At 47.8% G+C, this 12,622-nt stretch overlaps 1 protein-coding gene across 1 annotated transcript in view; it reads left to right on the top strand.

Moving 5' to 3' along the window:
* VPS35L (VPS35 endosomal protein sorting factor like) overlaps positions 1-12,622 on the top strand; it is a 128,649-nt gene that overhangs the window by 104,130 nt on the left and 11,897 nt on the right. The window contains exons 27-28 of the mRNA XM_082600412.1: positions 595-734; positions 8,984-9,149. Of these exons, the coding sequence (XP_082456538.1) occupies positions 595-734; positions 8,984-9,149 (306 nt within the window). The remainder of the gene's footprint in view (positions 1-594; positions 735-8,983; positions 9,150-12,622) is intronic.

Genomic DNA, 12,622 nt, shown 5'->3' with positions numbered 1-12,622 from the left:
GTGCACGCACGCACACATTCCTTCAGGCATTTCCATTGTTATTTCTGTAACAATTTCTGTAACAATACAGTGTGCGTTAGAGTAGATTCAGACAAACCAGAACTTGAGCCTGGGCTCCACCACCACGGCTGGATCCTCCCACATACACAGGCCCTGTGGTAGGACCGGGCACTTCTCGTTCCACACCTCATTTCCCACCTGTGAAGTGGGCTGCGGACAGCACTTTCCTCCTGTGGTGAACCAGAGGGTTCACTGAACCAGTTCAGGTGAAGCCTTCAGTACAGGGAACTGTGACTTCTATGCCCTCTGTAACAATTTGCCACGTGCTTTTTTCACGTATTATGTGAAGTCAGTTTGAGGTTCTCTGAGCCAAATCGCTCAAAGGAGGAAGGGGGGGCAGAGCAGAGCTGGGAGGCGGCAGCACCCTCTCCAGCGAACGTTCCACCGAGTCGATCACGGTGCAGAAACCCTCTTCCAGGACCCGCCAGCTGTCTTGAGCCATCGGTGTGGCCTGACTTCCAGACCGTGTGAAGAAGAAAGCAGACCCTGAAGTTTTCAGCATTCTCATACACGGACTTTTCTTCTGTCTTGCAGCTGATGCCTTTTTCAAAGCCGCTATAAGCCTCGTTCCAGAAGTTCCAAAGATGATTAATATTGATGGAAAGATGCGGCCCTCAGAATCATTCCTTCTGGAATTCCTCTGCAATTTCTTTTCTACTTTATTAATAGTTCCGGTACGTTTCCCCAGAAGACCTGTAGGTGATGTCTTTCTTTGACCTGTTTTACATACATTCTTAGTCCTAAAAGTGCAGGGATGTTCTATCTATACCTGTATTGGTTTTCTAGTCAGATGTTTGAATTTTTCAATGTGTTTTCTATTCATTTTGTGTCCAGGGTATATAGTCTAGGCTCTCTATATGGCCGAGGGGGTATCGCTTAGTGGTGAGGGTTCAGGCCTCCGGACCAAGACACCTAGGGTAGAATCCCAGCTCTCCTTCCTTCCAGCTGTGTAGTTTCAGGTGATTGTGTAACATTACCAGGATGCAGTTTACTCATTTACAAGATGGAAGTAATAAGAGTATCTACATCTCTAGGTTGTTGTGAGGATTAGGTGAGCAAATGTACGTGTGTGGTTAGAACAGTGCCTTAGCGCATGGTAAACACTTAAAAAGGTAATGGTGTTGTTATTTTGATGGCAAGTACCAGAAACCGCAACAAGATAGTAAAAGTCGAAGGGGATATTGTTGGAAGATGCTGGGGTTTCTTGTGAAATATAGGAGATGAGAAGTCAGGCTTGGGCTGGAAGGAATCAAGGCCACTCCCAGGATCCAGCATTAGGACCTTCACCCTAGTTGGGGTTCTTAACCTGGGGTCCACCTACCCCAGGGTTTCTGGCAGGGCAACCATGCATTTAGATGAGAAAAAAAAGGTTTTTGTGTGTTTTTTGTTGTTTTTTGTTGTTTTACAAACCTCAGTGAAATTTAGCCTTTTGCTTCATTATGAATCACAGGCAATGAGCCACAGTACCAGTTGCAGTAGCTGGGACTTTGTCACGAAAATAATCAACAATATGTTTATATCACATTTCAGGTGTGAAAGTTATTTCAGAAGATCGTCTACATGTTTCCTTCCTTTAAAAGTGCAGTAGTTATTAGGCCCATCATTACTTCATCAAGAAGTAATAGATTACAATATAACAAATACATTGAAAAAATATTTTGACAACTATATTTTAGCATAATTGATTGCCTTTGTAGTCTTACATATTTTATTTTCTGCATTAAAAATAGTACTCTGAGTTGTGCATAGGCATCACCAGGTTGTAACAAGGTCCAGGCACAAAACGGGTCGGCTCCTGATGAAGCCAGACGTACATAGGAATCGGGGATGATTTTTAAAATAGAGTCTTGCTTTGTCCCATCCCCGCCTCCCCACTGAGAGTCTCACTCAGTAGGTGGGATTGGCCCTTGAAGCAGCATTTTTGAAAGCTCCCTCGTCAAGTCAGGGTAGGTGGTCCTAGGACCACACTTTAAGAAATGTCCCTCTGGACTCAGGCCATGAAAGCAGCCCAGCTCCTGTGGGTATGGGGTTCCTTTTTGGGGTGATGAAAATGTTCTAAAATTGACTGTGGTGATGACTGTACAACTCTGTGAATATACAAACAACCTATGAATTGTGCATTTTAAGTGGGTGAATTGTTGGGTGTATGAATTATATCTTAGTGAAGCTGAGAGAACAAAAAGTGAGTTGCTCCGAAGTTTCCAAGTTCAGATCCCAAGTTCTTTGAAGAGGGGCTGGATATTCAGGAGGCGGGCTTGATGCTTGATTTCAGTGTTTTCAGATCTCCTTCTTAGTACTTTATGATCAATTTCTCTCTTTTTTGGATATTCTAGTTATTTGTCAGGTGACAAAATCAGGGTTTCTAATGAGGAAGTTGATCAATGTCATTGTTCATTGATTAATTGGGATGCATTTTCCTTCTGCATATGAAGTTTTCTCTGTTAAAAATCACTGGAGCCTTGAAGAAAAGCTTGTGTTCGGTCCTGACCCGATGACTCAATAGCCTTGTGGCCTTGAGAAAGTTTTGTAACTTTCAGAGCCTCAGTTGTCACCTTTCTAAAATGTCATCCAAATGCACACCTAGCAGGGCTGCTGTGAGGATTGACTGAAATGATAGCTATGAAAGTGCTTTGTGAACCAGAAACTTGGTCCCTGGGGTCACAAACTGATGACCAGTGGGTGGAATCCAGCCCGGAGACATACTTGTTGGCCACATCATGATGGAAAACACTTGGAACTAGTTACCCACATTTAAAAATTGGTACTCCACAGGAAACCCCAGATATTTAGTTCCTTGTGAAAAACCAGGTCCAGCCATGGGAGGCCCGCATTCCCCGCCTGGCCAGTTGGCCTCAGCTGGAGAGCAGCTACCCTTCCTGGGGGACATGTGCACTCTCTCCAGGTCCCCGGGTGCCTCTGGGTCCATTAAATCCTTTTCTGTTGCCTACCGTTCCCCTAGGCATTCAGGGGAACCCTCCTGCCAGACTTTATTGGTTCCTGGTATCAGTGCTCAGGCTTTTGCCAGGATTTACTAAAGATGATGAGATGAAGAATAGCCACAGTTCGTGACTTCTTACTAGGTGCCCTGTGCAGTGCTAACTCCCTTCGTCAACATTCAGTCTCTAGGAAAATGCCCCCAAGCCTTGCAAGGTAGGAGTCATTGTAACTTTTCCACTTAAGGAGACCTGGAGCCCAAGAGGCTTGCCTGGGGTCACGCCGCTGTTGAGCAGCAGAGCTGGGAGGTCTGTGCTGCCCCAGAGCCTGTCCTGCAGGATCTGCCTGAAACGTTTGCAGGGGGCTTTATTTGCTCAAGGTTCTTGAGACTTAACAACCCTACGTCCCTCCTGTGGGATGCAGCATAGTGACTACTGGCCGGCTGTCCGGGTGCAATGAGATGTTGAGCCTGAAGGGCCAAGGCTGGGCGCTAACCGAGCTCAGAAGCCAGAGGATGGGCCACATGCGAGCCCCGCCCGCTGTGAGTAGGTTTTGCAGATGACTCCCATATCCCACCTTTACCTGGTTCACATTTTTACCTTTCATGTCACAGCTTTTTTTTAATTCTATTTTTTAAATTTAATTTTATTGTTGTAAGGACATTTAACATATCTATCCTCTTAACACATTTTTTTTTTTTTTTGCGGTACGCGGGCCTCTAACTGTTGTGGCCTCTCCCGTTGCGGAGCACAGGCTCCGGACGCACAGGCTCAGCGGCCATGGCTCACGGGCCCAGCCGCTCCGCGGCATGTGGGATCTTCCCGGACTGGGTCACGAACCTGTGTTCCCTGCATCGGCAGGCGGACTCTCAACCACTGCGCCACCAGGGAAGCCCCTTAACACATTTTTAAGTGGACAGTACAGCTTCGTTGACTCAAGGCACAATATTGTACAGCAGATCCCTACGGCTTATTCATCTTGCTTAATTGAAACTTTAAGCTCATTGATTAGTGACTCCCCATTTCCTCCTCCTCCCAGCCCTTGAATTCCACGCTTTGATTCTGTGAACATGACTATTCTAGATGCCCTGTGTGAGTGGAATCATACAGTATTTGTCTTTCTGTGACTGGCTTATTTCACTCAGCATAATATCCTCAAGGTTCATCCAAGGTTATGATAGCATTTCCTTTTTTTTTTTTAAAGGCTGAATAGTGTTCCATTGCATGTGTATACCGCATTTTATTTATCCATTTATCTGTCAATGAACACTTACTTTGTTGCCACATCTTGGCTGTTGTGACGGTGCTACAGTGAACATGAGAGCACTAGTATCTCTGAGATCCTGATTTCAATTATTTTGGATCAATACCCAGAGGAGGGATTGCTGGATCATATAGTAGTTCCATTTTTAATTCTTTGAGGTACCTGCATACAGTTTTCTATAGTGGCTGCACCATTTTGCATTCCCACCCCCAGAGCACAAGACTTTTAAAGAATGGGTTTGGAAAGCTTTGATTCATTTTATTGGTTTAGAAAAACATTGAAGCCATTTTAGACCAAACAAAATACCTGGCCCACTCTACTCATACTTATAAATGCAGAAGTAAATATTCCCCCAGGACAGCCCTCTCCCCTCAGCAAGCAGCACCACCTTTGGAGCATTATGAAGCATTCTTCTTTGGCGTTAGTAGCAGTCAGCCCCTTGGTAGACTGCAGAACACTCTTCTCTATGTTATTGAACTAATGCGTTTCTTTTAACAACATTAGGTAGGATAAGCAAAGTAGAATTAATTGAACAAGTTCAGTGTTACCACTTCACACGCCTACTTTTGATTCAGTTGAAATTTGTAGGCAGTGGAAATGTTTCCTTCAGTTTTCTGGCACTAATCACCAGGACACAGCAGGGAAACGTCTTTTCTCTGTCTTATCTTTGAGAAAACGTCCAGCCGTCAGCATAACATGGTATCCAGGTGCTAAGATTCTTCCATTCCGTCCACCGTGCAAATATTTGTTGATCTGGGAATGGAAGAGTGAACATGAGAAATGCGTGCTCCCACTCAAGGAGACAGATGCTAATAAGCAAATAAATACTTAACTACAGTTGTGTAAGGTGTCATAAAGAACTACAGGGACCTCTGAGAGCCTCAGATTTGAAGGGAAGTGGGTCAGGGAAGTTCCCTGAGAATGTGTTACCTGAGCCGAGATCCAGAGGAACACTAGTAGGTCCCTAAGTGCGGGGGGTGGGGAGGGGAGGGTGTTCCGGGCAGAGGGAGCAGTGTGGGTAAGGCCTTGAGGTGGGAAGGGTCACCCAGCAGCACTGGAGGGTCTGGAAGAGAGCCGCAGTGACGAGCGAGGTGATGAGAGACTAGAGGGACACCAGGGTCTCGAGCTGGCAAGATGGGCAGGGGCTGGCTGCAGCAAGGCCAGGGAGCTCTGCAGACTCACCGAGGGCCTCGCATCTCCATGGTGATCTGTCTCCTGCCCTCCACCCCCACCACGTCCTCCCAGTGCCTCTCTTTCCTTTCTTGCCCTTCCTCCCAGTCCCCTTGTGTTCTGGCTCCTTTTCTAAAGGACTTGAATATTTATTTAACACACTTACATACCTTTTACAGTGAGCCAGCCAGCCATTCACAAATACTCACTGCAAACAAACCTGTTATTATCCTCATCTCACAGAAGCAGACCCTGGCACAGAGAGGTGAAGTGACTCACCCAGGGTCACCAGCTAGTAAGTGGCCAAGACAGAATTCACAGCCAGGATGTGTGTACTTGGCACTGTCTTCGCTCGCTGCCTCTCAGGTCTCCTGGGAAGTTAGTCATTTTCAGGGTATTCCTTCCCTCAAGCAGTGACATTTAATAGAAGGATTCCCGCAGACCAAGGAACCAGAGGGATATTCTGAGTGGTTGAAGGCAGGCCCCCTTTCCGTGCTGCAGAGAGAGAGAGAGAGAGAGAGAGGTTTGAGTCCCTCCCAGGCGCCCCTTGGGAGTCGCCTCCTGAGCATTTGTTTGCTGCCGGGCAGCCTTGGCAGAGACCCCAGGGGAAACCTTTTCCCCCTCGGATTGCCAACTGAATTGGGATCTCTTTTTCTTCTTTAAAAAAAAAAAAAAAAATCTGTGTTTGCCTTTCTTTAGTTGCTGGCACTGGTACAATTTCTTTTGAAAATGTTACAACCACTGAAGCGTGGCTATCATGTGGAAAATGTTTTCCTTGTAGAGAAGGTTGGAAATAATCTCTTCGTCTCTTCGGTTGAAAGCTAGCAGGAATGGCTGGCTACAAACCTTCATGTCTCCATTACCCCTTCTTCCACCTTTTTGAAGGTGTGTTGAATGCTCCCTCACAATAGTTATGGCAATTTGTACTGAAATTAAGTTACTGGAACATTCAGATTGTCGTCTCTTTCCAGGGCAGATCCTGAAATAGAATATATTTTGAACATCCACATAGCAGAACGAAATAGCCTAGTTAGAAACAGCTGTTAGCAAAGAAAGGCAGTAGTAAGCTGCCATCTGAGACTGACTCTGGCAATGGAAGGCGGACCATGGCACAGGCAATTTTGCTGCATGTAGTTTGAGGTACTCAGATTTTGGAGTATCATGTGTCTTCTTTTGTGCCGATACCGTAACAGCAATTCCTGTAGATGTTAGCAGCTGTACAAATCATCTCCCACTACTCCACCCTCATTCTCACCCATTGGAAGTATTACTGCTGTGTATCCACACATTGAATTACGTAGCTGTTAACTCCCGCCCACCTCGGTTATCACACTTCTACTCCATGCCTGAATTCAAGACAGCCGACTACGTGTATGCCTTCCCCCAACTAGCCAGCTCCATAAAGTCTAGTCCATCCCTAATTCATCTGTAGAGAGGCAGTATAAATAGAGTATTAGCAGTTAGGAATGTCCACTCTGGAGCCAGACTCCCGGGGCTCAAATCCTGGTTCCCCCATGCACCGGCAGTGTAGCTCATTTCCCATCTGTGAAATGCGGGGGAGAGGAGGTCATAAAAGTGTCTTCCCGGAACGTAGAAAAGCTATGGTAGCTACAATAGCTACCATAAAAGTTAGCTGTTGTTTTTGTAGCCACCTCAGTGCCTGGCACATAGAAGGTGCTCGAAAAATGTTATCCACTCAACATTATTTACCTACCAAGTGCCTGCTCTGTGCCCAGCACTGTCCCAGGAAGCAGAGACAGGAATGGGGCACCCTTTGCAATCCTGGGCAGTTCTGGCAGTGTATTACTGGCAAACACAACAGATAAAGTACCTGCCGTCCTGGAGGTTATAGGCTAGGATGAAAAAAAAGATGAACCAAGAGGTATGTTTGGGTAGTTAGGAATAAATAAGATCACTTCAGATGCTGAGCACTGCTCTGAAAAAATGAGATGGATGACTTGACGTGCGGAGAGACTAAGAGAGACGGGTAGGGGCTCTGGATTGTCGATCAGGGCAGGAGCTAACATGTAAGATGAGATCTGGAGGCTGTCAAGGAGCCAGTGCAGCCAAGTCTTGCAGGTGAATATTCCAGCCAGGGGAACAGCAGGGCTGGGAGGCCAGACCCCCTTGGCATATGAGCTGCCCTCCGGAGCATCCTGTGCCCTTCAGTCTGGTCTGTGTGGGAGACTGGCCTCTGGGGATCGTGTCACCGGGGCTTCCTTCCTTCTGGCTTCCAGCTGGTTCAGCCAGCGCGAGTAGTGACGTGGGCTGCAGGGCAGGAGGAGAGCGAGGCTGGGGTATTTATCCCCCAACTCTCACTGGGCCGTGTTTGGCGATGGCTTTGTTCTTCCATCCAGGGCTGCAGCTGCTGCTGGGTGGCCTCCTCCAACCGCAAAAAACTTGCTCCCCACCACGTGCTTTCAGCCCGAGGATGGTAACAGTTTCCCTCTGTTGCCAGGCCCTGGGTGCCTCATCTTTCCTCGCTAGTTCTCTTCATTTTCATAATCTTGCATTGAACCACCCTTGTTTAACCCTGGTGAGCGCGTCCTCTGTGTCCTGCCAGGACCCTGAGCGGTCCAGCTGGTCCCAGGAGCCATAAAGGTGGTGCTGGACTGAGTGAGGGGCAAGGTGGACCAGCCGGGTCAGCAGGGCGATGGCAGCAGGAGCTGGGGGAGGAGGGGTCTTTGGAGAGCATTCAGCAGGGGAGCCACTGCATTGCATATTCCTTTTCTTTTCTTTTCTTTTTTTTTTTTTGCGGTACGCGGGCCTCTCACTGTTGTGGCCTCTCCCGTTGCGGAGCACAGGCTCCGGACGCGCAGGCTCAGCGGCCATGGCTCACGGGCCCAGCCGCTCCGCGGCATGTGGGATCTTCCCGGACCGGGGCACGAACCCGCGTCCCCTGCATCGGCAGGCGGACTCTCAAACCACTGCGTCACCGGGGAAGCCTTGCATATTCCTTTTTGGAACTGAATTGAAGCTGCTGACTTTTTTGCATCCCAGCACTGGTTCAGTTTAGCATCTGAGAAACACTGTTATAAGCTCTGTGACTGACTGTTGGGATTTTCCTCTCCCAAGAGAGGATCCTCAATTCAGCTGTTAATGTTGCTGAACGCCCTAAAGAGTGAGGCTGTGTTTAAAGTCGGTGCCTTTGGTGGTGAGAGTGATCATTTGGGGGTTTACCCGAGGTAGGTGGCTTCTGCTGTGCCGTCTGCAACAAGATCTGCAATCTAGCTTTTGTAGTTGGAAGAACAGGGCTTTTTACTGTTATGGACAGAAGAGCAAGGCTGTAATTTTGGAAACAGCCCATTAAACTGACAGGTAATTTTGCTTTCTTTGCTCCGACCCAGAGCTCTCAAAGCTTGTCTCCCCGGACGGGAGCGTGTTGTTTAGTGGAGTTAACAACGTTGTGTCACTTTTCTCTCTATTGTTTAACCATAGCTGGCACTCTGATTTCTCTACGGCTGCTAAAGGGAGGGACCTGGGTTTCTGTCTTGATATTTTTTTTCCTCCTGCTTCACATCTACGATTATTTATCCTTTTTTTCGTCCTCCACTAGGATCATCCTGAACACGGGGTCCTGTTTCTTGTTCGAGAGCTGCTCAACGTGATCCAGGACTACACCTGGGAGGACAACAGTGATGAGAAAATCCGCATCTACACCTGTGTCCTGCACCTGCTGTCCGCCATGAGCCAGGAGACCTATCTCTACCACGTAGACAAAGGTAGGTGTGTCCCTCCACCAGACTGCACTGTGTTTGAACTTCTGAACAGCAAGTGCAGGGTTTTCATTGTCTCTTTTATTTAATCCCCTTGTGTTTTACCTACCATGAACTTCTAGTCCAGGGTCTTGATAAATTTGCCCAGTGTAAGAATTATCTGGGGAGCTCTTAAGAATACAGGTTCCTGGGCCCCATCTGTCTCTTCTAAATTAGAATCCCCAGGAAGAGCCTGAGAATTTGTATCTTTAACAAGCATCCAAGATCATTTTGGCAAACCGACGAGTTCAGAGAAGCACTGTCTTGGATCAGTGATGTCTTGGGTGTGCCACAGAATAACCTAGAATGGTGATTACATATGCACATGCATGACCTTCATCCCAGGCCTGTTCCTTACCAGTTTCATGTGGGTCCTGACCTGGACCCTTAGAGCAGGTGCTTGGAAGAAGGAGATGGCCTTGCTCCCCAACATGCAACCAGCCGTCTTGAACTCGCTCCTACAGGTCTGGGAGCAGCCTCCTCATGTCCTTGACACAACATGGGACAGTCCCAATTCCAGACCTCTGCCCACTGAGCCTAAGCATCTTCCTGCTTCTCAGAGCCTCAGTTCCGATTTTTGGTTTCCAAAAAAATGGCCCTATTGTTAAAAGCGATTTGGCCAGTAAATGAATACTTCAGGGTTTAAGCAACTGTCTCTACACTTGGATATTTTAGGGAACAAATTTGCAGTGCTAAGGATGGCCTCCTGTTATAACTCTCAGAGGCTTCTTCTGGCTGGGATTTGGGGGCTAAGGTTACATAAAGATGTAACTTGGAGAGGCTGGTTAATGTCAATGATGATTAACTCCCACGATCTGAGCTCCTACTGTGTGCCAGGTTCGGCACCAGACTCCATGGGCCTCTTTCTCCTTTAATCCTGACAGCATTATGAGGAGGACGGGCATCTGTGTCCCCATTTTACACACAAGCAAGGGGAGACACCGAATGGTTTTACCAAGCACATGGTTTCCAAGGCTCAGGGCCAGTTAGTGCTCAGAGTGGAATTCACTGTGGTACATGCATTATGCTGCCTCCTTGATTACAAAGTAACAATATTTTGATTAAAGTATATCATAGTGCATACATACAATAAATCATAAAGCTCAGCAGATTATCACAAGGTGAACACACCCAGTAACCACCACCCAGATAGAGGAATCAAACATTACTAGCTCCCCAGAAGTCCCCTGTATTCCCCTGTCCGCTCAGCACCACCACTTTCCTCTCTACAGGTACACTGCTCTCCTGACTTCTAACATTACAGATTAGTTTGCCAATTTTTGACTTTTCCGTAAATGGACTCATTTAGCAAGCATTCTTTGGCGTCTGGCTTCTTTCACTGTGTTACGTCTGTGAGATTCTTCTGTGTTGTGTGTAGCTGTTGTTCATCCTTTTGCATCGCTGCATAGTATTCCATCGTGTGACTATACCAGAATTTCTTCATTCCCCTGTGGATGCCGTTCTGAGCTGTTGTGAGGAGTGCTGCTGTGAACATTCCTGAATATATAACTCTTGGGGTTCATGTCTTTCGGGTATATGCCCAGGGTGGAAATGCTGGCTGGTGGGATTTGCTTATGTTCAGCTCTGGTAGGTAGTGTCTCACAGTTTTCCAAAATAGTTATACCAGTTTACACTCCCACCAGGCATGAATGAGATTTCCATTTGTTCCCTTGATATGGTCAGTCTTGTTCATTTTGCCTCTTCTGATGAGTGTAATTTGCATTTCTCTGATGGCTAATGAGGGTGAGCTTTTCCTGTATTCGTTGGCATTTTTACTTCCTCTCTTGTGCAGGGCATGCAGGGGGCTCAGAACAACAGAGAAACTTTTGAGGACCAGATGCTGCTGCGGAAGTGGGTCTGTAAACCTGGGCCCTATGAGAGGAGCAAGCCCTCTCCTCGCTTTTCCCTTCCTTAAACAGATTCACTGAATCCCCTGTCTACACAGCACAGCAGGGCGGACTGTAGGAGCCAGAGCGCCAGCACAGGGAGCGTAGCTGTGTTTGACAGGTGGAGTCTAGTTTTCTAGCTTTTAGAGATGAAAACAGAAGGGTGGGTTTTCTTTGCTGCCTTCTTGGCCCAGCTGTTTACTCTGGGTGCACAATTGTGACCTGACAGTTGTCTTCGTAGCAGAGAGTCCCGGGGCCCCGGGAGGCTTTGCAGGGGTGAAGGCTCCATTTTCCCATCTCTTTCTTAGTCGAGGCAGCTCTTTAGACAGCGCTGACAAAGGTTCGAACTTTTGAAAAACGGGGGTCAGATTTTTTTTTTGCATTTACGAAGGATGCCTTGGCTGTTTTCTTTCCAGATGAATAAGAAGAGAATGTTCTGAAATGACCTGGAGCCAAAACTCCAGTGCTGTCATGCGAGCGTGCGAGAGAGTGTGCTTGCTGTGGAAGGGCAGGGCACTTCTGACACTGAATGTCTATTTATTTAACACGCAGATGTCTAGTTGGAAGAGTACAACTCAGGGGCCCGTGGGAAGTCGGCACAGCCCCTTCACTCCTCCATGTCACCTGCCAGGCCCTGGAAGCATTTGGGGTTGCGACCCCAGGGCCAGACAGATGCAGAGATCCTGGGCTATTTTTAGTAGCCATTTGCCAGGGATCTCATTTCACCCCATTGTGAGCGCCAGTCTGGACTCTCAGGCCTGCTTTACACTCTGGCCAGGCCAAATTACTTCTGTCAACTTTGCACTTCTCTCCCTCCGTCACCACCAAGTGTTAGCATGGAAACACTTTCCCCACTTCTGAGCCCATTTTTCACTTTCTCTGTGAGTTTTCCACCTTCAGGGTTCAGCCTGGATCTCACTGATTCTACTAATTCTATCCCAAGCCTAGGTTTTAGGATCCTGGGACCGCCAGGCCGCCCTCTCCTGCCACGCAGCCCATGCGGTTGTGATTGCCCGTTTGCTCGTCTGCACCTCCTGTGGACTGTGTGCTCTGAGGGCAGGACCAGGTCAGCCCGTTCCCCACCCACCACGTCTCTGGGTCCTGGAACCTGGCGCAGAGCAGGCCCTCACCTAGTCCGTGCTCTGCGTGTGTGAGCGGCCTGCTCTGAACACGCCTCTGACCCCTCTGGGCAGGATGCCTGCAGCTTGGGTGGTTGGCCACAGGTGGTCCTAGACCATCTCACTTCTCCCCTGCTGCTGGGCTAATCCTAATGAGAGTAGGTTACTCCATCTCAGAGTAAGACTGGAAATGTATGCCAGGAACTAGCCTAGTCTTCAGCAGGTGTGAGAAATTCCTTTACCAGCTGCATTTTGCCACCCTGCAAAATCAGATTGTGGTGAATGGCTGAATCAAATTCTTTCTCTTCTTACAAGAATAACCGCTGTCTTCCACGTCATGGACAGGAGTTGAAACACAGCAGCCAGAGCCAGAGCTGTCTCAGAAATCCTGGGACGGATGCCTGCAGCTCAGGGCAATTCACTACCAACCTGTGTC

Source organism: Mesoplodon mirus (genome assembly GCF_964341445.2).
Source record: "Mesoplodon mirus genome assembly, chromosome: 15".
In the NCBI taxonomy this organism is placed as follows: Eukaryota; Metazoa; Chordata; class Mammalia; order Artiodactyla; family Ziphiidae; genus Mesoplodon; species Mesoplodon mirus.
Note: the sequence above shows the minus strand (reverse complement) of the source record. Positions and strands in the feature narration are given on the sequence as shown.